The following is a 23,282-nucleotide window of genomic DNA, read 5'->3' as shown; positions in this document are numbered from 1 at the left end:
GCTGGCATGTCGAGACGTACTGCAGTGTCAGCTGCAATGTGACACCAGTGTTTCCCACACATTCATTTATTTGTGGCGGCCCGCCACGAAAGAATTACGTCCGCCACAAATGTAAAGAAATAATAATAATATTTTTTTTTTTTTTTTTTTTTTTGCCCTGTCCAGCTTCTCAGGCAAATCATATATGCCTCTGTTTTACTTTATGTTGCTGGTAAATAATAAGGTTGTAGTAGTAGGCTAAAGTTAAATTATTTAGTATGCACTAATTAAAGGGGCAGAGCTTTAGGAGACATTTTAGCTTTTATATTTTATAAGATATATTTTTTGTAAGAACCACAATTAATATATATATTTCAGTGAATAACTTATTGTTCAAATCTGTATATAAATATGTACATAAAGTGTTGTAATTATATTGTAAAATGGATGGACGTTTAAAACAAAACTGTTATTATTAAATAGTAAGTGTACATTTTTTGAGCCTTTTTAGAGAAAATCATATCATTGTAGTAAATTATGCAAATTACTCGATGATGTCATGGTGACCACGCCCATAGCCACGCCCCCACCGCCACAGGTATCTTGGCAGTTTATGGGAAACACTGGACACCCATTTGCACTACACAATATTGACTCTAGTCATGTGGCTATGATGTGGGTACACCTTTTGCTGCTATTACAGCTTCAACTCTTCTGGGAAGTTGCGGAGTGTGTTTATAGGAATTTGCGACCATTCTTCCAAAAGCGCATTGGTGAGGTCACACACTGATGTTGGTGGAGAAGGCCTGGCTCTCAGTCGCCGTTCTAATTCATCCCAAAGGTGTTCTATCGCAGTGGTCCCCAACCTTTTTGTAGCTGCGGACCGGTCAACGCTTGAAAATTTGTCCCACGGACCGGTGGGGGGAGGGGGGGGTGTATTTAAAATTTTTTTTTTTTTTTTTTTTTTTTACATAAATGAATACAATCATGTGTGCTTACGGACTGTATCCCTGCAGGCTGTATTGATCTATATTGATATATAATGTAACTATTGTGTTTTTTATGTTGATTTCATAAAAATAAAAAAATAAAAAAATGTATTTATTTATTTTTTATTTTTTTAATTCTTGTGCGGACCGGTACCGGGCCGCGGACTGGTACCGGTGGCTGGGGACCACTGTTCTATCGGATTCAGGTCAGGACTCTGCGCAGGCCAGTCAAGTTCATCCACACCAGACTCTGTCATCCATGTCTTTATGGACCTCGCTTTGTGCACTGGTGCACAGTCATGTTGGAAGAGGAAGGGGCTCGCTCCAAACTGTTCCCACAAGGTTGGGAGCATGGAATTGTCCAAAATGTTTTGGTATCCTGGCGCATTCAAAGTTCCTTTCACTGCAACTAAGGGGCCAAGCCCAACTCCTGAAAAACAACCCCACACCATAATTCCTCCTCCACCAAATTTCACACTCGGCACAAAGCAGTCCGAAATGTACCGTTCTCCTGGCAACCTCCAAACCCGGAATATTTAGGAACGGGGAAATTTCACGACTGGATTTGTTGCACAGGTGGCATCCTATGACAGTTCCACGCTGGAAATCACTGAGAGCGGCCCATTCTTTCACAAATGTTTGTAGAAACAGTCTCCATGCCTAAGTGCTTGATTTTTTACACCTGTGCACACCTGATTCCCATCATTTGGATGGGTGGCCAAATACTTTTGACAATATAGTGTACATCGGCGCTGTTGGAACTTCAATGGTTTGGCAGGTAAAACATGTGGAAAATGACCAAAAATGCAAAAGAAAATAGGGTCCGAAAATGGGGCATGACGGCAAACGATTTTCCTCGCCTTACAGTCAATGAATTTAAAGACTTCAAAGGTTTCTTGGGGATTGACAGACCCCCGTTCTAAAAGCGAGACACCACCTTGTCTGAAAGAGTAACCACGGAAAAACTACAGTATTACCAATGTTTACATGTCATGGTATGAACATTTCTTATCAGGGTTATTGTGACCAAAATGATCACGGTTATCATTATTATTATCGCGGTAATTTTAAATGTGCTCAAAATTTTCTAAAACTATTTATACTGAAATCCTTTAACCAAGTTTTTTTTATTTTTTTTAAAAACACATTCAAAATGTATATGTGTATCTCAAGTAGGGCTGCAACTAACGATTAATTTGATAATCGATTAATCTGTCGATTATTACTTCGATTAATCGATTAATAATCGGATAAAAGAGACCAACTACATTTCTATCCTTTCCAGTATTTTATTGGAAAAAAAACAGCATACTGGCACCATACTTATTTTGATTATTGTTTCTCAGCTGTTTGTACATGTTGCAGTTTATAAATAAAGGTTTATTTAAAAAAAAAAAAAAATAATAATAATTTTTTTTTTTTTTTTTTTTTTTTTAAAAGCCTCTGCGCATGCGCATAGCATAGATCCAACGAATCGATGACTAAATTAATCGGCAACTATTTTTATAATCGATTTTAATCGATTTAATCGATTAGTTGTTGCAGCCCTAATCTCAAGTAGAAAGTTGAAGGTGCATATGAAAGCAACACAAGCATTATAAACAAAGTAATATGGCAGAAACTAAATAATAACATAAATGATAAATAAATAATAACATAAATAAATAAATAAAAATAAATGTGAACATTTCGCAAGATGGCACCTTATGGCCATAAGACGTAACTGCACTTTTTGTCCATATAGATAAAAATAGTGTTCATGTATGACAGGGGTGTCCAAAGTGCGGCCCGGGGGCCATTTGCGGCCCGCAGGTAATTTTTCAACGGCCCCAAGGCACATTCTAAAAATACGATGAAAAAGAAAAAAAAAAAACATAAAAAGTGGTATAAAAGAGCAAACAGGTGACAAGAAAATGATTTACTCTAATAACACAAAGCTGCCATGCAGGCTGTTTCTTTCTTTAAAAAATAATAATGAATCAAAATCAATGCCATTATGAATTATTGACCTATTCAAGGCTCCATTTACTTCACATTAAATATTCCACTTTGAGATATTTTGGGGGGAAAATGTTGCATATTTTTTGGTTGCCATTTAAAAAACAAAGTTTTTTAAAGGGCCTAAAACGAACAAACAAAAAACATAAACAACAATAAAACTTATCATTGACGGCTAGATCTGAAGTGGATCTTAAGACTATTGTGGTAAAAGTTAAAAAAAATGTTGGATTTATTTTTTTAAACTTTACTGAGCAGTACCCCTAATGAAGATCAAGTCAAATAAACAAGTTTTGTTCCCAACCACCATGTACTTCAGTGCAAGTTTGGCCGACAAAAATAAACAGGAGTGATATCTCTTACATCTTATACGCAATCTTTGTGCCAGCCTGTGTTCAATTCAATGAAATGACTAAACATTTAGCTAGTATTGATGTTATTGGAACACTAATAATGTTAGCAGGGAGTATCCCAGTAAACAAACTACAGACTTTAATAACAAGTTGTGGCAATGTTCCCGACACATCGCCTGCAGCATGCGAACTCTCGGTCCCAGCAGCTGACGGAAGGATGATAGTTGCACGTTCAAAATGAAACCGCAACATCAAATATTTTTGTCCCACAACAGCACCGAGACTCCGCATGTGTAGAAGCGTTTGAAATGAAGTGAAACGAAGCGATCGGCTCCGTTTACTCGGAGGGAACATTTTCACAGCAAAGTCCGTGTAGTCGCCGCCATGTTTTCAGGCTGCGGCGCTTTCGTTAAGCAGGAAGTAAACATTGTTGCCTGAAATGCATTAATAAATGACGTTTTTTCTGTAATTAAACATTTAAACGGTATTACTAACCGTCTGGAATTTTACAGCGGGTTGTCATTATACTGTTTACTGTTACATCCCTATACCAATGTTTCCATCATATTCCACACTTAATGATTAAAGAGTGAGTCATTGTTTGTTGTAACAGTCATTAAGGAGTGGACCGCAGATTTTGGAAAGGAGTTCAATCACGAGGTGGATCAAAGGGTTTATTTTTATTTTACTTCACTTTGACATTATACTCATCAAAGGTTAAATTGCCTGTATTGAAAAAGCGACTTTATAAAAAAAAAAAAAAAGGAAACCATGATACAATCAGATTTTAAAAAGGTCAATTTATTGGCTTTGTTGGGGATCAATGGTCCTTACAGTCATGTATAGATATAATTAGGGTTGTCAAAGTTAAAGGCCTACTGAAAGCCACTACTAGCGACCACGCAGTCTGATAGTTTATATATCAATGATGAAATCTTAACATTGCAACACATGCCAATACGGCCGGGTTAACTTATAAAGTGACATTTTAAATTTCCCGCTAAACTTCCGGTTGAAAACGTCTATGTATGATGACGTATGCGCGTGACGTCAATGGTTGATACGGAAGTATTCGGACACCATTGGATCCAATACAAAAAGCTCTGTTTTCATCCCAAAATTCCACAGTATTCTGGACATCTGTGTTGGTGAATCTATTGCAATTTGTTTAATGAACAATAGAGACTGCAAAGAAGAAAGTTGTAGGTGGGATCGGTGTATTAGCGGCGGACTACTGCAACACAACCAGGAGGACTTTGAGATGGATAGCAGACGCGCTATCCGACGCTAGCCGCCGACCGCATCTATGATCGGGTGAAGTCCTTCGTCGCTCTGTCGATCGCTGGAACGCAGGTGAGCACGGGTGTTGATGAGCAGATGAGGGCTGACGTAGGTGGAGCGCTAATGTTTTTATCATAGCTCTGACGAGGTCCCGTAGCTAAGTTAGCTTCAATGGCGTCGTTAGCAACAGCATTGTTAAGCTTCGCCAGGCTGGAAAGCATTAACCGTGTAGTTACATGTCCATGGTTTAATAGTATTGTAGATTTTCTGTCTATCCTACCAGTCAGGGGTTTATTTCTTTTGTTTCTATCTGCATTTAAGCCCGATGCTATCACGTTAGCTCCGTGAGGTCCCGTAGCTAAGTTAGCTTCAATGGCGTCGTTAGCAACAGCATTGTTAAGCTTCGCCAGGCTGGAAAGCATTAACCGTGTAGTTACATGTCCATGGTTTAATAGTATTGTTGATTTTCTGTCTATCCTTCCAGTCAGGGGTTTATGTATTTTGTTTCTATCTGCAGTTGAGCCCGATGCTATCACGTTAGCTCCATAGCTAAAGTGCTTCCACAATAGAAAAAGGAGAACGTGTGGAATCCAATGAGCCAGCTTGTACCTAAGTTACGGTCAGAGCGAAAAAAGATACGTCCTGCACTGCACTCTAGTCCTTCACTCTCACGTTCCTCATCCACGAATCTTTCATCCTCGCTCAAATTAATGGGGTAATCGTCGCTTTCTCGGTCCGAATCGCTCTCGCTGCTGGTGTAAACAATGGGGAAATGTGAGTAGCCCTTCAACCTGTGACGTCACGCTACTTCCGGTACAGGCAAGGCTTTTTTTTTATCAGCGACCAAAAGTTGCGAACTTTATCGTCGATGTTCTCTACTAAATCCTTTCAGCAAAAATATGGCAATATCGCGAAATGATCAAGTATGACACATAGAATGGATCTGCTATCCCCGTTTAAATAAAAAAATGTCATTTCAGTAGGCCTTTAACGCGATAACTATAAGTTCCTTTAACGGCACTCATTTTGTTAGCGCGCGATTAACTCCTTTTTGACCCTTGGTCCATTCCGTAGCGTGGGAGATGTAATGGAGTTCAGTTACTATTGAGTCACAAGCGGGAAAAAAGCGAGCAAAAACGTAGAAAGAAAAGGGTACATTATGGAAATCCTATGTCCGAAGCCATGGCAAGTTGTTCTCCCAACAGGACAAGACTATTTTATCTTCGATCGCTGTGAGACGGGTTTGAACTCACAACCTACCAATCTCAGGGCGGACACTCTAACCACTAGGCCACTGAGTAGGTTTGAGTAGATAATGCCTACTTTTCTAGACTTATCAAGATTTGTATTTACAACATTAATGACATAGACATTCTATGCGAATATAAAAAAGCTTGTTGTGAAAAATGAGTTGGAATTTCACAAGAAAAAGGTCACAATTTCACAAGAAAAGCTTAGAATTTTGTCAGTATTATAATAAAAGTCGTCATTTTACTCAACGCAAGTCCAAATTTTACAAGAAAAACGGAACATTTGTGCAATATTATGATAAAAGTTGAAAATGTACTCAATAACAGTCGCAATTTCACAAGAAAAGCTTAAAATGTTGGCAATTTTATGAAAAGAGTCGTCATTTTACTCGACAAAAGTCACAATTTTATAAGAAAACTTAAAAATGTTGGCAATATTATAATAATAATCGGAATTACACCTGGAAAAATTATGACAAAAGTATGAATTTTACTCAAAAAATGTCACTATTTCACAAGAACAGGAAAATTTTTTTGGCAATATTGTGATAAAAGTCTGAATTTTATATGACAAATGTCACCATTTTGCATTAAAAAGTAATAATATTATATAAAAAAGTCATAATTTTACATAAACAAGTAATAATTTTACGAGAAAATATGGCAATATTGCTAAAAACCGAAAGAATATGAGAAATGATTCCAAATTTTGTAAGAAAAAAGTCGACACATAGTGAGAAAGACTGCTTTTAGTTCATTCAAAATCCAATTACTCGTAATTGGATTTTAATCTTCATTATTTTATCTTCGATCGCTGTGAGACGCTGGAACTTTACTTCCGTGTATGGATTACAGTTGAGGGCATTGTTCTCACACTGTAGATTGTTGCACCAACTGCTTTAGTAGAATGTAATAAAAGCTCAGCAGAAAAGAAAAACAGTAAGCAGGAAGTCTAGTCATTTTTACTGAAGACTTTCACGTCATCAAAACATGTCAAGACACCTCTTCTCCCTTCACAATAATAGCGTGACGCTTCAAATCCGGTCTAACTACCATAACAGAATGAAAAATGTGTATTACAACGCAATCATGCTTTGCCAATTATGTTTTGTCACGTAATCTGTGATAATGTTTTCTGGCAGATTGAAATAAAGTGAATGGTCTTTTTATAACCTGTTATGATTGATAGTCCGCAATTATAGGAGGTTAAGCAGGCTGAATATTACATTACATAAACAGAGAAGGTTAAGACATTGTCATGCAGCGATATGAATACCATTAACTTGTACAAAATATTAGAAGCATTTAATTCAGGTATAACTAGGGGTGTAACGGTACACAAAAATTTCGGTTCGGTACATACCTCGGTTTAGAGGTCACGGTTCGGTTCATTTTCGGTGTATTTAAAAAAAAACAAAAAAACAATTATTTTTTTTTTATACATAAATTAATACAATCATGTGTGCTTACGGACTGTATCCCTGCAGACTGTATTGATCTATATTGATATATAATGTATATATTGTGTTTTTTATGTTGATTTCATAAAAATAAAAAAAATAAAAAAATAAAAAATGTTTTTTTTTTTATTTCTTGTGCGGTGTATATATTGTGGTTTTTATGTTGATTTCATTAAAAAAAAATATTTTTTTTTATTTATTTTTTTTACATAAATTAATACAATCATGTGTGCTTATGGACTGTATCCCTGCAGACTATATTGATATATAATGTATATATTGTGTTTTTTATGTTGATTTCATAAAAATAAAAAAAATAAAAAAATAAAAAATGTTTGGTTTTTTTTTATTTCTTGTGCGGTGTATATATTGTGTTTTTTATGTTGATTTAATTTTTTTTTTAAAATGATTATTATTATTTTTTTATTTTTTACATAAATTAATACAATCATGTGTGCTTACGGACTGTATCCCTGCAGACTATATTGATATATAATGTATATATTGTGTTTTTTATGTTGATTTCCTAAAAAAAAAAAAAAACTTTTTTATTTATTTATTTTTTTATTTCTTGTGCGGCCCGGTACCAATCGGTCCGCGGACCGGTACCGGGCCGTGGCCCGGTGGTTGGGGACCACTGGTTTACACAACGTGCAGTACGCTACTTAATATGTCCGTGTGGAAACTCGTTCGGTACACCTTCGCACCGAACCGAAACCCCCGTACCGAAACGGTTCGATACAAATACGCGTACCGTTACACCCCTAATATTTTGATTATTGTTTCTCAGCTGTTTGTAAATGTTGAAGTTTATAAAAAAAAGTTAAAAAAATAAATAAAAAAACAAAAAAAAACATAGCCTCATAGCATAGATCCAACGAATCGATGACTAAATTAATCGCTTACTATTTTTATAATCGATTTAAATCGATTTAAATCGATTTTAATCGATTAGTTGTTGCAGCCCTAATCGTAACAATCCACATTTTGTGTGATTGATGTGCGAAACTGGTATCTAAACACGGTGTAACTCCTCTCTTCTAAATGCAAGTGCTCCTACAGCAATTCTGTAATCCTACAAAATCTGGCAAGACACCAACACACTTCCGGTATATTTTTTGAGCTTGTTTAAAAAAAAAAAAAAAAAAAGCATTTCATTGAAGCAAACTAATTGTCCGGTCATGGTAATAAAAACTTGAAAAGCATCTGTCTGGGGTACAATTATTAATAATGAAAAATTATATATATCTGCGATTAACCGCGATTCATTTTGCGTTAACTATGAACAAACTGCGATTAATCGCTATTAAATATTGTAATCTTTTTGACAGCTCTAAATATAATACGAGGCCTCGCTCAGAAACCTTTCAGTTTCCCAATAGAAGTCTCCGCTGTGGTTCAGTCCGCTTTTTTCGCTTGGATAATTAACCATTGAGTAGATCGATTAAATGCTAAACATTTATTTAGCTAAACGCCAACTGAAGCAACAGCCCTGTGCGATACTTTCTCGGCCTATTTTGCGGTCGCTCAATCTCGCCAATTCAAGCGTACATCATTTGAATTAAGATGATATTAATAATGTTCCACATCCATATAAGTTAGCGGTCACAACATTTGAGCGTGCTGCCTTCACTCCTCCTGTAATCTGCGTCTCGCTCTGAGCAACTTGAGACGCTGGTCTGAAGTGGTTGCACACCACATAATGACAGAGCGTGTGAACACACACACACACACACACACACACACACACACACACACACACACACACACACACACACTTGTATTTGTTACCTTCTTGAGACCTCCGAATAATAAAGTTAAAGTACCAATCATAGTCACACACACACTAGGTGTGGCGAAATTATTCTCTGCATTTGACCCATCACCCTTGATCACCCCCTGGGAGGTGAGGGGAGCAGTGAGCAGCAGCGGTGGCCGCGACCGGGAATCATTTTTGGTGATTTAACCCCCAATCCCTTGATGCTGAGTGCCAAGCAGGGAGGTAATGGTTCCCATTTTTATAGTCTTTGGTATGACTCGGCCCGGGTTTGAACTCACAACCTACCAATCTCAGGGCGGACACTCTAACCACCAGGCCACTGAGTAGGTTTGAGTAGGTAATGCCTGCTTTTCTAGATATATCAAGATTTGTATTTACAACATTAATGATATAGACATACCATGCGAATATAAAAAAGCTTGTTGTGAAAAATGAGTTGGAATTTCACAAGAAAAAGGTCACAATTTCACAAGAAAAGCTTAGAATTTTGGCAGTATTATAATAAAAGTCGTCATTTTACTCAACGCAAGTCCAAATTTTACAAGAAAAACTGAACATTTGTGCAATATTATGATAAAAGTTGGAAATTTACTCAATAACAGTCGCAATTTCACAAGAAAAGCTTAAAATGTTGGCAATTTTATGAAAAGAGTCGTCATTTTACTCGACAAAAGTCACAATTTTATAAGAAAACTTAAAAATGTTGGCAATATTATAATAATAATAATCGGAATTATACCTGGAAAAATTATGACAAAAGTAAGAATTTTACTCAAAAAATGTCACTATTTCACAAGAACAGGAAAAAAAAAATGGCAATATTGTGATAAAAGTCAGAATTTTATATGACAAATGTCACCATTTTGCATTAAAAAGTAATAATATTATATAAAAAAGTCGTAATTTTACATAAACAAGTAATAATTTTACGAGAAAATATGGCAATATTGCAAAAACAGAAAGAATATGAGAAATGATTCCAAATTTTGTAAGAAAAAAGTCGACACATTGGGAGAAAAAGACTGCTTTTAGTTCATTTTTGGGGGGAATTTTTTGCTCGTAATTGGTTTTTAATCGTCATTATTTACTTCAAGTTATTACAGTATGTCTCTATATACACATTTATTATATTTTTTTTAATACATTTTGGCCAAAGGGGGCGCATTTAAATTTCTTACACACACTTGTTATTACATAAGTTGACCAGAAGGGGGAGCACTTCACATTTTTACACACACTTGTTATTTCATATGTTGACCAGAGGGGGGAGCACTTTTAAAAGCGACACACAGTCAATTTGAAAAATCCCTCCTTTTTGGGACCACCCTCATTTAGATAGATTCCACCAAATGAGACATTCTCTATTACCGTATTTTCCGCACCATAAGCCGCACCTAAAAACCACAAATTTTCTCAAAAGCGGACAGTGCGGCTAATAACCCGGTGCGCCTTATATATGGATTAATATTAATATTTATTTTCATAAAGTTTAGGTCTCGCACCTACGGTAAACAGCCGCCATCTTTTTCCCCCGTAGAAGAGGAAGCGCTTCCTCTTCTACGGTAAGCAACCGCCCCCATAGAAGAGGAAGCGCTTCTTCTTCTACTGTAAGCAACCGCCAAGGTGAGCACCCGCCCCCGTAGAAGAAGAAGCGCGCGGATATCACGTTTCATTTCATTTGTGTGTTTCTGTAAAGACCACAAAATGTCTCCTCCTAAGAGACACGCGTACAAGGTTCCACTGACTTTTGATATTCCTGTGAACCGCACTGTGGATACGACGGGAGCACGTACGGTGAATATTCGCACCACAGGGAATGAGAAGTCGTCCTTCACCGTGGTTCTAGCTTGCCATGCTAACGGCCAGAAACTTCCACCCACGGTGACATTCAAAAGGAAGACCTTGCCAATAAGAGAACTTTCCAGCCGGCGTCATCATAAAAGCTAACTCGAAGGGATGTATGGATGAGGAAAAAATGAGCGAAGAGACCGGGTGACTTTTTTCACGCAGCTCCGTCCCTGTTGATCTACGACTGCATGCGCGTCCACATCACAGATGGTGTCAAAAACAAGTGAAGCACACCGAAGAAGAAGAATTCGAGGGATTTGTGGATGAGTACTAACTTCAGAAAGTGAGCTTTAAATGTTTATTTTGTATGTTGTGTGACACTATTGTATGAGCAACGTTGAGTTATTGCTCTGCACTATTTTGAGTGTTACTATTTTTGTGATTGCACATTTGCACACTACATTTTGGGACTGAACAGAGTTGTTAGAACGCTGGTTTGTAATATATTATTAAAGTTTGACTGACCTATCTGACTGTTTTTTTTGACATTCCCTTTAGCGTAGCGTAGGTGCGGCTAATAACACGGGGCGGCTAATAGGTAAACAAAGTTTTGAAATATGCCATTCATTGAAGGTGCGGCTTATGGTGCGGAAAATACGGTATAGATGCAATGGTTTTCCGTATTGGGACCATGATTTTTGTCCTAACCCGTTGACCGGTCCTCACATGGGAGGTACGTTTCCTTGTTGATGTCTCAAGAAGGGTAGAAATACAAGAGCACACACCCGCACGCACGCACGCACTATCATGGAATGATTGGTAATTATACTTCCCTGTAGCATACCCTACCAGCCTATCATGAATGAACTGAAGTGAACTGAGGCACGGAGGGAAAGAAAATGGACATTTGCGTGCAAAACTTGGGTGTGTGTGGTGCTTGGTGACATCAATGGAGAAAAAAAAGTCTGCTCTAAAATTGTATTAAAAGCAACAATAGACACAAAAGCATTAAAGGCCTACTGAAATGAATTTTTTTTATTTAAACGGGGATAGCAGATCTATTCTATGTGTCATACTTGATCATTTCGCGATATTGCCATATTTTTGCTGAAAGGATTTAGTATAGAACAACGACGATAAAGATTGCAACTTTTGGTATCTGATAAAAAAAAGGCTTGCACCTACCGGAAGTAGCGTGACGTAGTCAGTTGAACATATACGCAAAGTTCCCTATTGTTTACAATGATGGCCGCATGAAGTGAGAGAGATTCGGACCGAGAAAGCGACAATTTCCCCATAAATTTGAGCGAGGATGAAAGATTTGTGGATGAGTAAAGTGCAAGTGAAGGACTAGTGGGGAGTTGAAGCTATTCAGATAGGGAAGATGCTGTGAGAGCCGGGGGTGACCTGATATTCAGCTGGGAATGACTACAACAGTAAATAAACACAAGACATATATATACTCTATTAGCCACAACACAACCAGGCTTATATTTAATATGCCACAAATTAATCCTGCATAAAAACACCTGCGTGTTTGTTATGCTAGCTCCTAGCTCCTCTGCTAGCTCCTAGCTCCATAGAACACGCCAATACAATTCAAACACCTGATCAACACACACAATCACTCAGCCCAAAAGACCGTTTACCTAACCCAAGGTTCATAAAGCTTATATATTTTTAAAAAGTTACGTACGTGACGCGCACATACGGTCAAGTTATCGAATGTTTAGCAGCCAAGGCTGCATACTCACGGTACCTGATATTCAGCTGGGAATGACTACAACAGTAAATAAACACAAGACATATATATACTCTATTAGCCACAACACAACCAGGCTTATATTTAATATGCCACAAATTAATCCTGCATAATAACACCTGCGTGTTTGTTATGCTAGCTCCTAGCTCCTCTGCTAGCTCCTAGCTCCATAGAACACGCCAATACAATTCAAACACCTGATCAACACACACAATCACTCAGCCCAAAAGACCGTTCACCTAACCCAAGGTTCATAAAGCTTATATATTTTTAAAAAGTTACGTACGTGACGCGCACTTACGGTACGGTACGTGTTATGCTAGCTCCTAGCTCCTCTGCTAGCTCCTAGCTCCATAGAACACGCCAATACAATTCAAACACATGATCAACACACACAATCACTCAGCCCAAAAGACCGTTCACCTAACCCAAGGTTCATAAAGCTTATATATTTTAAAAAAGTTACGTACATACGCAAAAAAAAGCCAAAGCTGCATACTCACAGTAGCACGTCTGCGTCTTTGTCATCCAAATCAAAGTAATCCTGGTAAGAGTCTGTGTTGTCCCAGTTCTCTACAGGCGTCTGTGTATCCAAATCAAAAGTCCTCCTGGTTAGAGTCTCTGTTATCCGAGTTCTTCCATCTTGACTGCATCTTTCGGGAATGTAAACAAAGAAGCGCCGGCTGTGTACTGTTGTGGCTGACTACGTTCGAAAAATACGTCCATTTCGCACCGACAACTTTCTTCTTTGCTTGCTTGGCTTCCTTCTCCATAATGCAATGAACATGATTGAAACAGATTCACGAACACAGATGTCCAGAATACTGTGGAATTATGAAATGAAAACAGAGCTTTTTCGTATCGGCTTCAATGTGGAAGGCATACCCGTGTTCGCCGGGCTACGTCACACGCATACGTCATCCTCAGAGGCGTTTCGAACCGGAAGTTTAGCGGCAAATTTAAAATGTCACTTTATAAGTTAACCCGGCCGTATTGGCATGTGTTATAATGTTAAGATTTCATCATTGATATATAAACTATCAGACTGCGTGGTCGGTAGTAGTGGGTTTCAGTAGGCCTTTAATCAGACTTAAATATGAAATGCATGCAAAATGAGAGTGTGCAAAGTGTTTACTTCAGTATGCCAAGTCCCATTTAAGCCCACGATGATTGATGGAATGTGTGTTTGTGTAAAGGCAAACGAGGGAAGAGAAAAGAAACATGTCAAGAGATGTTAGAACCACATGAGTGAGGCTTATTATGGGAGGGTCCGGAGATCCACTCATCGGGTTTGCGACGCGTGCACACATTTCTGCTGTTTCGTAACCGGGCATGAGGGGGTAAGTGTGTGTTTGAACATGTGTGTGGGTGTTTCCCACTGCAGAGACCACGCAGAGGTCGCACAGAGTCTTTCCTGCCAAGTGGTAATCTCTGGTTTGGAGATGGAGCGGCGGGGTGGTACCAAGGCAACCGCAGGGTGTGTCGCTTGTACGCAGAGATTTAACAGCGTTGCGGTTACAGAATGCTACCACCGCTTGCCTTGTTGTTGATTAACCGGTCAATAAATGTATAAAAGGCAATATTGATAGCTATGTTCCAGGTGCAGCTATGATTCACTGTTTACGCCCTATAAAGTGTTCAGTGACAAAGACTGGGGTAGGAATATAGTAAATAAAATAAAAATAGCTTGCATTCTGCTTGTACACCCACAATACTGTGTTTTCCGGAATATAGACGGCACCGGACTATAAGCCGCAGATATTTACGTTTTGAAATGAGTTATTTACACAGAAATATTTTCTAAATGTTTATTTACATACTCTAATTCAGGGGTCACCAACCTTTTTGAAAGCAAGAGCTACTTCTTGGGTAGTGATTAATGCGAAGGGCTACCAGTTTGATGCACACTTAAATAAATTGCCAGAAATAGCCAATTTGCTCAATTTACCTTTAACTCTATGTTATTATTAATAATTAATGATATTTACACTTAATTGAACGGTTTAAAAGAGGAGAAAACATGAAAAAAATGACAATTAAAATTTGAAACATAGTTTATCTTCAATTTCGACACTTTAAAATTCAACTGAAAAAAAGAAGAGAAAAACTAGCTAATTCGAATCTTTTTGAAAAAATTTAAAAAAGAATTTATGGAACATCATTAGTAATTTTTCCTGATTAAGATTAATTTTAGAATTTTGATGACATGTTTTAAATAGGTTAAAATCCAATCTGCACTTTGTTAGAATATAGAACAAATTGGACCAAGCTATATTTCTTACAAAGACAAATCATTATTTCTTCTAGATTTTCCAGAACAAACATTTTAAAAGAAATTCAAAAGACTTTGAAATAAGATTTAAATTTGATTCTACAGATTTTCTAGATTTACCAGATCAATTTTTTTGAATTTTAATCATAATAAGTTTGAAGAAATATTTCACAAATATTCTTCATCGAAAAAACAGAAGCTAAAATGAAGAATTAAATTAAAATTTATTTATTTTTCTTTACAATAAAAAAAATTAATTTACTGGAACATTGATTTAAATTGTCAGGAAAGAAGAGGAAGGAATTTAAAAGGTAAAAAGGTATATGTGTTTAAAAATCCTAAAATCATTTTTAAGGTTGTATTTTTTCTCTAAAATTGTCTTTCTGAAAGTTATAAGAAGCAAAGTAAAAAAATTAGTGAATTTATTTAAACAAGTGAAGACCAAGTCTTTAAAATATTTTCTTGGATTCTCAAATTCTATTTGAGTTTTGTCTCTCTTAGAATTAAAATGTCGGGCAAAGCGAGACCAGCTTGCTAGTAAATAAATACAATTTAAAAAATAGAGGCAGCTCACTGGTAAGTGCTGCTATTTGAGCTATTTTCAGAACAGGCCAGCGGGCTACTCATCTGGTCCTTACGGGCTACCTGGTGCCCGCGGCCACCGCGTTGGTGACCCCTGCTGTATAGTGTATCGTGACATGGCCTAAAAATATCCAGATATTAATAAAAGACCATATCGCCCAGCCTTTGTTTGTTTTATACAAAACATTATGGCCGTTAGCGAAGAAAATTCCACATATTAGCGCACCTTTGTATAGGCCGCAGGTTTAAAGCGTGGGAAAAATGAGCGGCTTAGTCAAGAAAATACGTTAAAAGTAAGACAAACCAAAAACCTTCCAAAAAAAAAACGTTTTTAAAGTCGGGCCATTGAATCAATAAGAGTGAGGGCTTTTTACCTTTCTTGACCTTCTTCTGCAGTTTAATGGTGTCTGACGACTTCTTCTTGATGTCTGCTCTCACCTTTTTGTACTCTGAATGAGAAAACCAAATATGAGAGAGGAGCAGCGTTGGCGTCTGCTGGGCACGCCGGCAAACCTTTAGCGTGATCTTTGTCCAGCTGACTGGCGGCTTTCCTCCACTCCTCCATCCTCAGCTCTAACGGGGTGATGAGACTTTCTGAGAGAGCTCTGGGGGGAAAAACATGTTTTGGTGAATCTCTAGAAGTGTTATTTGGGCATTTTATAGGAGAGAAGGCAAGACGTGGGCCGAAAAATAAAACCTGATTTTTTAAAAAAATTTTTACAAAACTAATTTAAAATGTTTCCCTCTACTTTTTAAAGAAAGCAATCAATACAAATAACAATAATTCAAAACCAATTGAACTTTCATTTGATCATAAATGAGTAGTCTGAAAAGACACTGCAGCCTACTCTTAGCAAAATTCTAATTTGTATGTTTTTCTTTTTCGACCAGATATAAATTGTGCTTTTTATGGAATCAACTAATTTAAGAGCTTCCTCTGGGAGGCGATACTTCTGTTTTGAATAAAATACTTAAGTAAACAAAAATGTAGCATTGCATAAACTCCAAATTAATCAATAGATACTAATAATAAATCAATCAGTAATAATAAATAATCAGATCAATAAAGTGCAAACTTAAAACTGCTGTAAATAAAAAAGTGTTAATAAAAAATAATAATTATGAATACGCACTTTACATTTGTTAAAATCTCAAAGTGCTACAAAGTATAAAAAAGAATCATTAATATTGTGCATTGTATGCAAATAATCAAGTGAAACATTGCGAGGGATTTATAGTTCTAGCACAAAGGTGTCAAACTCAAGGAATGGGGGCCAGTTCTGGCCCGCCACATCATTCTATGTGGTCCTGCAAAAAATGGCTTTCAATAAAATACTTGTTTTTGTTTTGTTTTGTTTGGGGAGGCAACTTGAGAGTTCCATGTTCGATCCCCGCTTTCGCCATTGCCGTTGTGTCCTTGGGCAAGCCACTTTACCCACCTGCTCCCAGTGCCACCCACACTGCTTTAAATGTCACTTAGATATTGGCTTTCACTATGTAAAACCGCTTTGAGTCACTAGAGAAAAGCGCTATATAAATATGATTCACTTCACTTCACTTGTTTTTTACTAAATGCATTCGCTCTTACAATTTAGACAGAAAAAAAATGCATATTTTAAACTTTAATATTATCCGATCATGCCAATTATATTACAAACCCCGTTTCCATATGAGTTGGGAAATGGTGTTAGATGTAAATATAAACGGAATACAATGATTTGCAAATCCTTTTCAAGCCATATTCAGTTGAATATGCTACAAAGACAACATATTTTATGTTCAAACTCATAAACTTGATTTCTTTTTTGCAAATAATAATTAACTTAGAATTTCATGGCTGCAACACGTGCCAAAGTAGTTGGGAAAGGGCATGTTCACCACTGTGTTACATGGCCTTTCCTTTTAACAACACTCAGTAAAGCTTTGGGAAGTGAGGAGACACATTTTTGAAGCTTCTCAGGTGGAATTCTTTCCCATTCTTGCTTGATGTACAGCTTAAGTTGTTCAACTGTCCGGGGGTCTCCCTTGTGCTATTTTATATATGTTATAGACACAAACATTTTATATATGTTATAGACATAATATAATATATCTGTATATAAATTACTCTGTACACATATTATGTATATATTCGTATATATGTTAGATTTTTTTATAGCTATATCAGTCTATTTATACCTGCATTGTCCTTTCCATCATTGTAACTGAGCTACTGTGTTGAACAATTTCCCTTGTGGATCACTAAAGTTTGTCTAAGTCTAAGTCTAAGTTTAGGCTTCATAATGCTTCACACATTTTCAATGGGAGACAGGTCTGGACTACAGGCAGGCCAGTCTAGTACCCGCACTCTTTTACTATGAAGCCACGTTGATGTAACACGTGGCTTGGCATTGTTTGGCTGAAATAAGCAGGGGCGTCCATGGTAACGTTGCTCGGATGGCAACATATGTTGCTCCAAAAGCTGTATGTACCTTTCAGCATTAATGGCGCCTTCACAGATGTGTAAGTTACCCATGTCTTGGCCACTAATACACCCCCATACCATCACACATGCTGCCTTTTACACTTTGCGCCTAGAACAATCCGGATGGCTCTTTTCCTCTTTGGTCCGGAGGACACGACGTCCACAGTTTCCAGAAACAATTTGAAATGTGGACTCGTCAGACCACAGAACACTTTTCCACTTTGTATCAGTCCATCTTAGATGAGCTCAGGCCCAGCGAAGCCCACGGCGTTTCTGGGTGTTGTTGATAAACGGTTTTCGCCTTGCATAGGAGAGTTTTAACTTGCACTTACAGATGTAGCTACCAACTGTAGTTACTGACTGTGGGTTTCTGAAGTGTCCCTGAGCCCATGTGGTGATATCCTTTACACACTGATGTGGCTTGTTGATGCAGTACAGCCTGAGGGATGGAAGGTCACGGGCTTAGCTGCTTACGTGCAGTGATTTCTCCAGATTCTCTGAACCCTTTGATGATATTACGGAGCGTAGATGGTGAAATCCCTAAATTCCTTGCAATAGCTGCTTGAGAAAGGTTGTTCTTAAACTGTTCAACAATTTGCTCAGGCATTTGTTGACAAAGTGGTGACCCTCGCCCCGTCCTTGTTTTTGAATGACTGAGCATTTTTCATGGAATCTACTTTTGTACCCAATCATGGCACCCACCTGTTCCCAATTAGCCTGTTCACCTGTGGGATGTTCCAAATAAGTGTTTGATGAGCATTCCTCAACTTTATCAGTATTTATTGCCACCTTTCCCAACTACTTTGTCACGTGTTGCTGGCATCAAATTCTAAAGTTAATGATTATTTGCAACAAAAAAATGTTTATCAGTTTGAACATCAAATATGTTGTCTTTGTAGCATATTCAACTGAATATGGCTTGAAAATGATTAGCAAATCATTGTATTCCGTTTATATTTACATCTAACACAATTTCCCAACTCATATGGAAACGGGGTTTGTATATGCTGTATTGCAAAACAATTTTTGCCATATAAAAACAAATAGTTAAATATCTGCTTGTCATCTTTATTTATGATTTTAATGCAAGTTAAACATTAAAAAAAAATTTCTAATAATCAAATGCATATGCATTTCGATTAATCATGATTAATCACAGGTTATTACCCGCATGCATAATGTCAATTATGAAAGCAGCCATTACTGCGATGTGGCACTCAATGAAAATGAGTTTGACACCCCAGTTGTAGTAGGTGGATAAAAGCAGGCAGCACATCTTGGCAATGATGGCGACTGCTTCAGTGATCGCTGTACTTCTTTCTTATCATACTTGGGACTTTGTGCACATGATTTCACCACAGTAAGATGCTTTTTAGCTCAGCTTCTTGTTGCAGTCTTCACACTACAAAAAGTGGAATCTAAGATGAAATATGTCAAATAAGGGTGATATTTGCTTATTTTCTGTCTGATAAGATCATTCTTCTCACTAAGCAGATTTTATGTTAGAGTGTTTTACTTGTTTTAAGTGTTTTGGTCCTAAATGATCTCAGTAAGATATTACAGCTTGTTGCTGAGATTTGATGAGCTATATTGAGTAAAACATGCTTGAAACTAGAATATCAACTGTTGCAAAGCTGTGTCATCAACACTCACAAGTATAAAACTACTTTTTTTAAATCATCATTCCTTATTTCAAGCATGAAAAAAAAAAAAATCATGACTGACACAATTGTGTCTCATAATTAAAACGGATGACGGCCAAATGGACTTTGCTGTTTTATTTTCAATAAAACAATAGAAAAGAGGTACTCATATAGTAGTACAGTTGGCACCGTACAGTAAACGGACAGTTAATATTTAAACATTTGAAATGGGAGATTTCAAACAGAAATAGTTCATGCACATTCAGATGAATTCTTCAAAATTACAATAAAGAAAAATTTGCCTGGAGGCCAGGCTGTATATATATATATATATATATATATATATATATATATATATATATATATATATATATATATATATATATATATATATATATATATATATATATATATATATACCGTAATTTCCGGACTATAAGCCGCTACTTTTCCCCCTCGTTCTGGTTCCTGCGGCTTATACAAGGGTGCGGCTTATTTACGGCCTGTTCTTCTCCGACACCGACGAAGAGGATTTCGGTGGTTTTAGTACGCAGGAGGAAGACGATGACACAATGATTAAAGACTGACTTTTCATATACCGGTAGGCTGGTTATTTTGATAACGTACAGGCGAGCACTTTGTATTACTTTGCACGAATGCTGTTCGCCATGTCAAAGATGTCAAAGTTTGATTGAATGATTGAAAGATTTATTGTTAATAAATGGGACGCTTTGCGTTCCCAAACAGTCATCTCTGTCCCGACAATCCCCTCCGTGGTAGCAGGAACCCCTATATACTACGCTAATTACACATCAAAACCCTGCGGCTTATAGTCGGGTGCGGCTTATATATGGAGCAATCTGTATTTTCCCCTAAATTTAGCTGGTGCGGCTTATAGTTCGGAAATTACGGTGTGTATATATATATATATATATATATATATATATATATATATATATATATATATATATATATATATATATATATATATATATATATATATATATATATATATATATATATATATTCCTCGTGCACTAATGGACTGAAATAGCACGCACTTGGCGTGATGATGTCATGTTGTCGATGGAAAAATGCATTTTTAGACAATATGATTTGCCTGAGCGGCTAGGAGACCCCGAGAGTAACAAGCGCTTGCCTTGTTGCCTTTCCATTAAGAACAATAAACTAGTTTTTAGTAGAGATGTCAAATAATATCGGCCTGCCGATGTTATCGGCCAATAAATGCTTTAAATGTAGTATCGGAAATTATCGGTATTGGTTTTTTTATTATCTGTATCGTTTTTTTAATTTTTTTAAAAATATTTTTAAAAAATTAAATCAACATAAAAAACACAAGATACACTTACAATTAGTGCACCAACCCAAAAAACCTCCCTCCCCCATTTACACTTATTCACACAAAAGGGTTGTTTCTTTCTGTTATTAATATTCTGCTTCCTACATTATATATCAATATATATCAATACAGTCTGCAAGGGATACAGTCCGTAAGCACACATGATTGTGCGTGCTGCTGCTCCACTAATAGTACTAACCTTTAACAGTTCATTTTACTCATTTTCATGAATTACTAGTTTCTATGTAACTGTTTTTATATTGTTTTACTTTCTTTTTTATTCAAAAAAATGGTTTTAATTTATTTATCTTTTTGTATTCATTTTTTTGAAAAGGACCTTATCTTCACCATACCTGGTTGCCCAAATTAGGCATAATAATGTGTTAATTCCACGACTGTATATATCGGCATCGGTTGATATCGGTATCGGTAATTAAGAGTTGGACAATATCGGAATATCGGCAAAAAGCCATTATCGGACATCCTTAGTTTTTAGTGTAAGTTTGCTGGTTTCAAGAAATGTAATGCCGAGCGCATATCATTGTGTCAAGATAATGGCACTAGCATTTACTTCATTTAAGAATATTTTTCAACATCCATCCATTTTCTACTGCTTATTCCCTTCGGGGTCGCATATTGAGCAAAAAGGTCTCTTTTTTTTTTTTCTACCAAGAAAAGTGCACTTGTTATTAGTGAGAATATACTTATTTGAAGCTATTTTGGGGTTCATTGAGGTTAGCTAATTTTACTTGTTTTGGAAAGTCTTGACAAGCCAAATTTTCTTGTTCTATTGGCAGATCATTTTCCTTAGTTCAAGTAAAATACCCCTCATTTTTGTATTTTTTTTTCTTGTTTTTGAACACTGACTTTTTGCAGTGCATCTTCTCTTAAAGAGTTGCATTTCCCGCACTCGGCTGGAGGCCTGTGTTTCAGACGCTGTCATAAGTTTGTTGTGCTGCTTCCTTTTCCACACAAACTTTGCAGCGTGCAGTCACGTGTTGCCGCAAATCTTAACCGCTGACAACACTTTTCGCTCTCGTGAGCATTGAACATGTTTTGCTAGGTGTGTGAAACTCCGCTAAGGAAGCGAGGGGTAGGGCGGAAGCTACATCACCAAAAAAAAATCACCAAAAATTAGGGATGTCGGCCGATAAATGCGTTAAAATGTAATATCGGAAATTATCGGTATCGTTTTTTTTATTATCGGTATCGTTTTTTAAAAATTTTTTTTTTTATTAAATCAACATAAAAAACACAAGATACACTTACAATTAATGCACCAACCCAAAAAACCTCCCTCCTCATTCACACAAAAGGGTTGTTTCTTTCTGTTATTAATATTCTGCTTCCTACATTATATATCAATATATATCAATACAGTCTGCAAGGGATACAGTCCGTAAGCACACATGATTGTGCGTGCTGCTGCTCCACTAATAGTACTAACCTTTAACAGTTAATTTTACTCATTTTCATTCATTACTAGTTTCTATGTAACTGTTTTTATATTGTTTTACTTTCTTTTTTATTCAAGAAAATGTTTTTAATTTATTTATCTTATTTTTTTTATTTTTTTTTTTTTAAAAGTACCTTATCTTCACCATACCTGGTTGTCCAAATTAGACATAATAATGTGTTAATTCCACGACTGTATATATCGGTTGATATCGGTATCGGTAATTAAAGAGTTGGACAATATCGGAATATCGGATATCGGCAAAAAGCCATTATCGGACATCCCTACCAAAAATGATTCCCGGGCGCGGCCACCGCTGCTGCTCACTGCCCTCTCACCTCCCAGGAAGTGAACACGGGGATGGGTCAAATGCAGAGGACAAATTTCACCACACCTAGTGTGTGTGTGTGACAAGCATTGCTACTTTAACTTAGTTTTTTTATTTTTTAAATTGTCTGCAACAAAAAACAACAAATGTATCGCCCAGGCCCGGAGGAGGCTTTTAAAAATGAGTCTTCAGGGTTTTGAAAAATGTATTTCAGTATTTTTTGACTGACAGTGACAGCTAATCTAATCTAATAACGAAAACACGATGCACGGAAGCAACATGCCGCCTCTTATGCAAGTAAGCGGCAGATAAGAGTAATCTTTGTCGGACATTCCCGCACGGACATAAAAAAAACCGTCATCTGTCACACTTTCACGTGCGTAAAGCGCACGCCGCCGCCATGGGTGCGTGTGTGTGCGTCCTCTTACGTGGTAAAGACTTTGAGTTTGGACTCGATGCTGCGGTGTCTCATACACATCCTGGTTAGCGCCGAGCCAATCTCCTTGGTAGCGCCTGCAAAACAAAACATCGCCATCA

General features: G+C 36.9%; 1 protein-coding gene across 2 annotated transcripts in view; it reads right to left on the bottom strand.

The window, feature by feature from the left end:
* Positions 1-23,282, bottom strand: part of mtss1 (MTSS I-BAR domain containing 1) — a 116,868-nt gene that overhangs the window by 23,701 nt on the left and 69,885 nt on the right. For both annotated transcript variants that reach the window (XM_062038085.1, XM_062038086.1), the window contains exons 4-6: positions 23,174-23,258; positions 16,008-16,099; positions 15,869-15,943 (exon numbers count right to left, since the gene is read on the bottom strand). In XM_062038085.1, the coding sequence (XP_061894069.1) occupies positions 15,869-15,943; positions 16,008-16,099; positions 23,174-23,258 (252 nt within the window). The remainder of the gene's footprint in view (positions 1-15,868; positions 15,944-16,007; positions 16,100-23,173; positions 23,259-23,282) is intronic.

Source organism: Entelurus aequoreus, linkage group LG26, assembly GCF_033978785.1.
Source record: "Entelurus aequoreus isolate RoL-2023_Sb linkage group LG26, RoL_Eaeq_v1.1, whole genome shotgun sequence".
Classification (NCBI taxonomy): domain Eukaryota; kingdom Metazoa; phylum Chordata; class Actinopteri; order Syngnathiformes; family Syngnathidae; genus Entelurus; species Entelurus aequoreus.
This window is presented reverse-complemented; position numbering and strand designations above follow the sequence as displayed.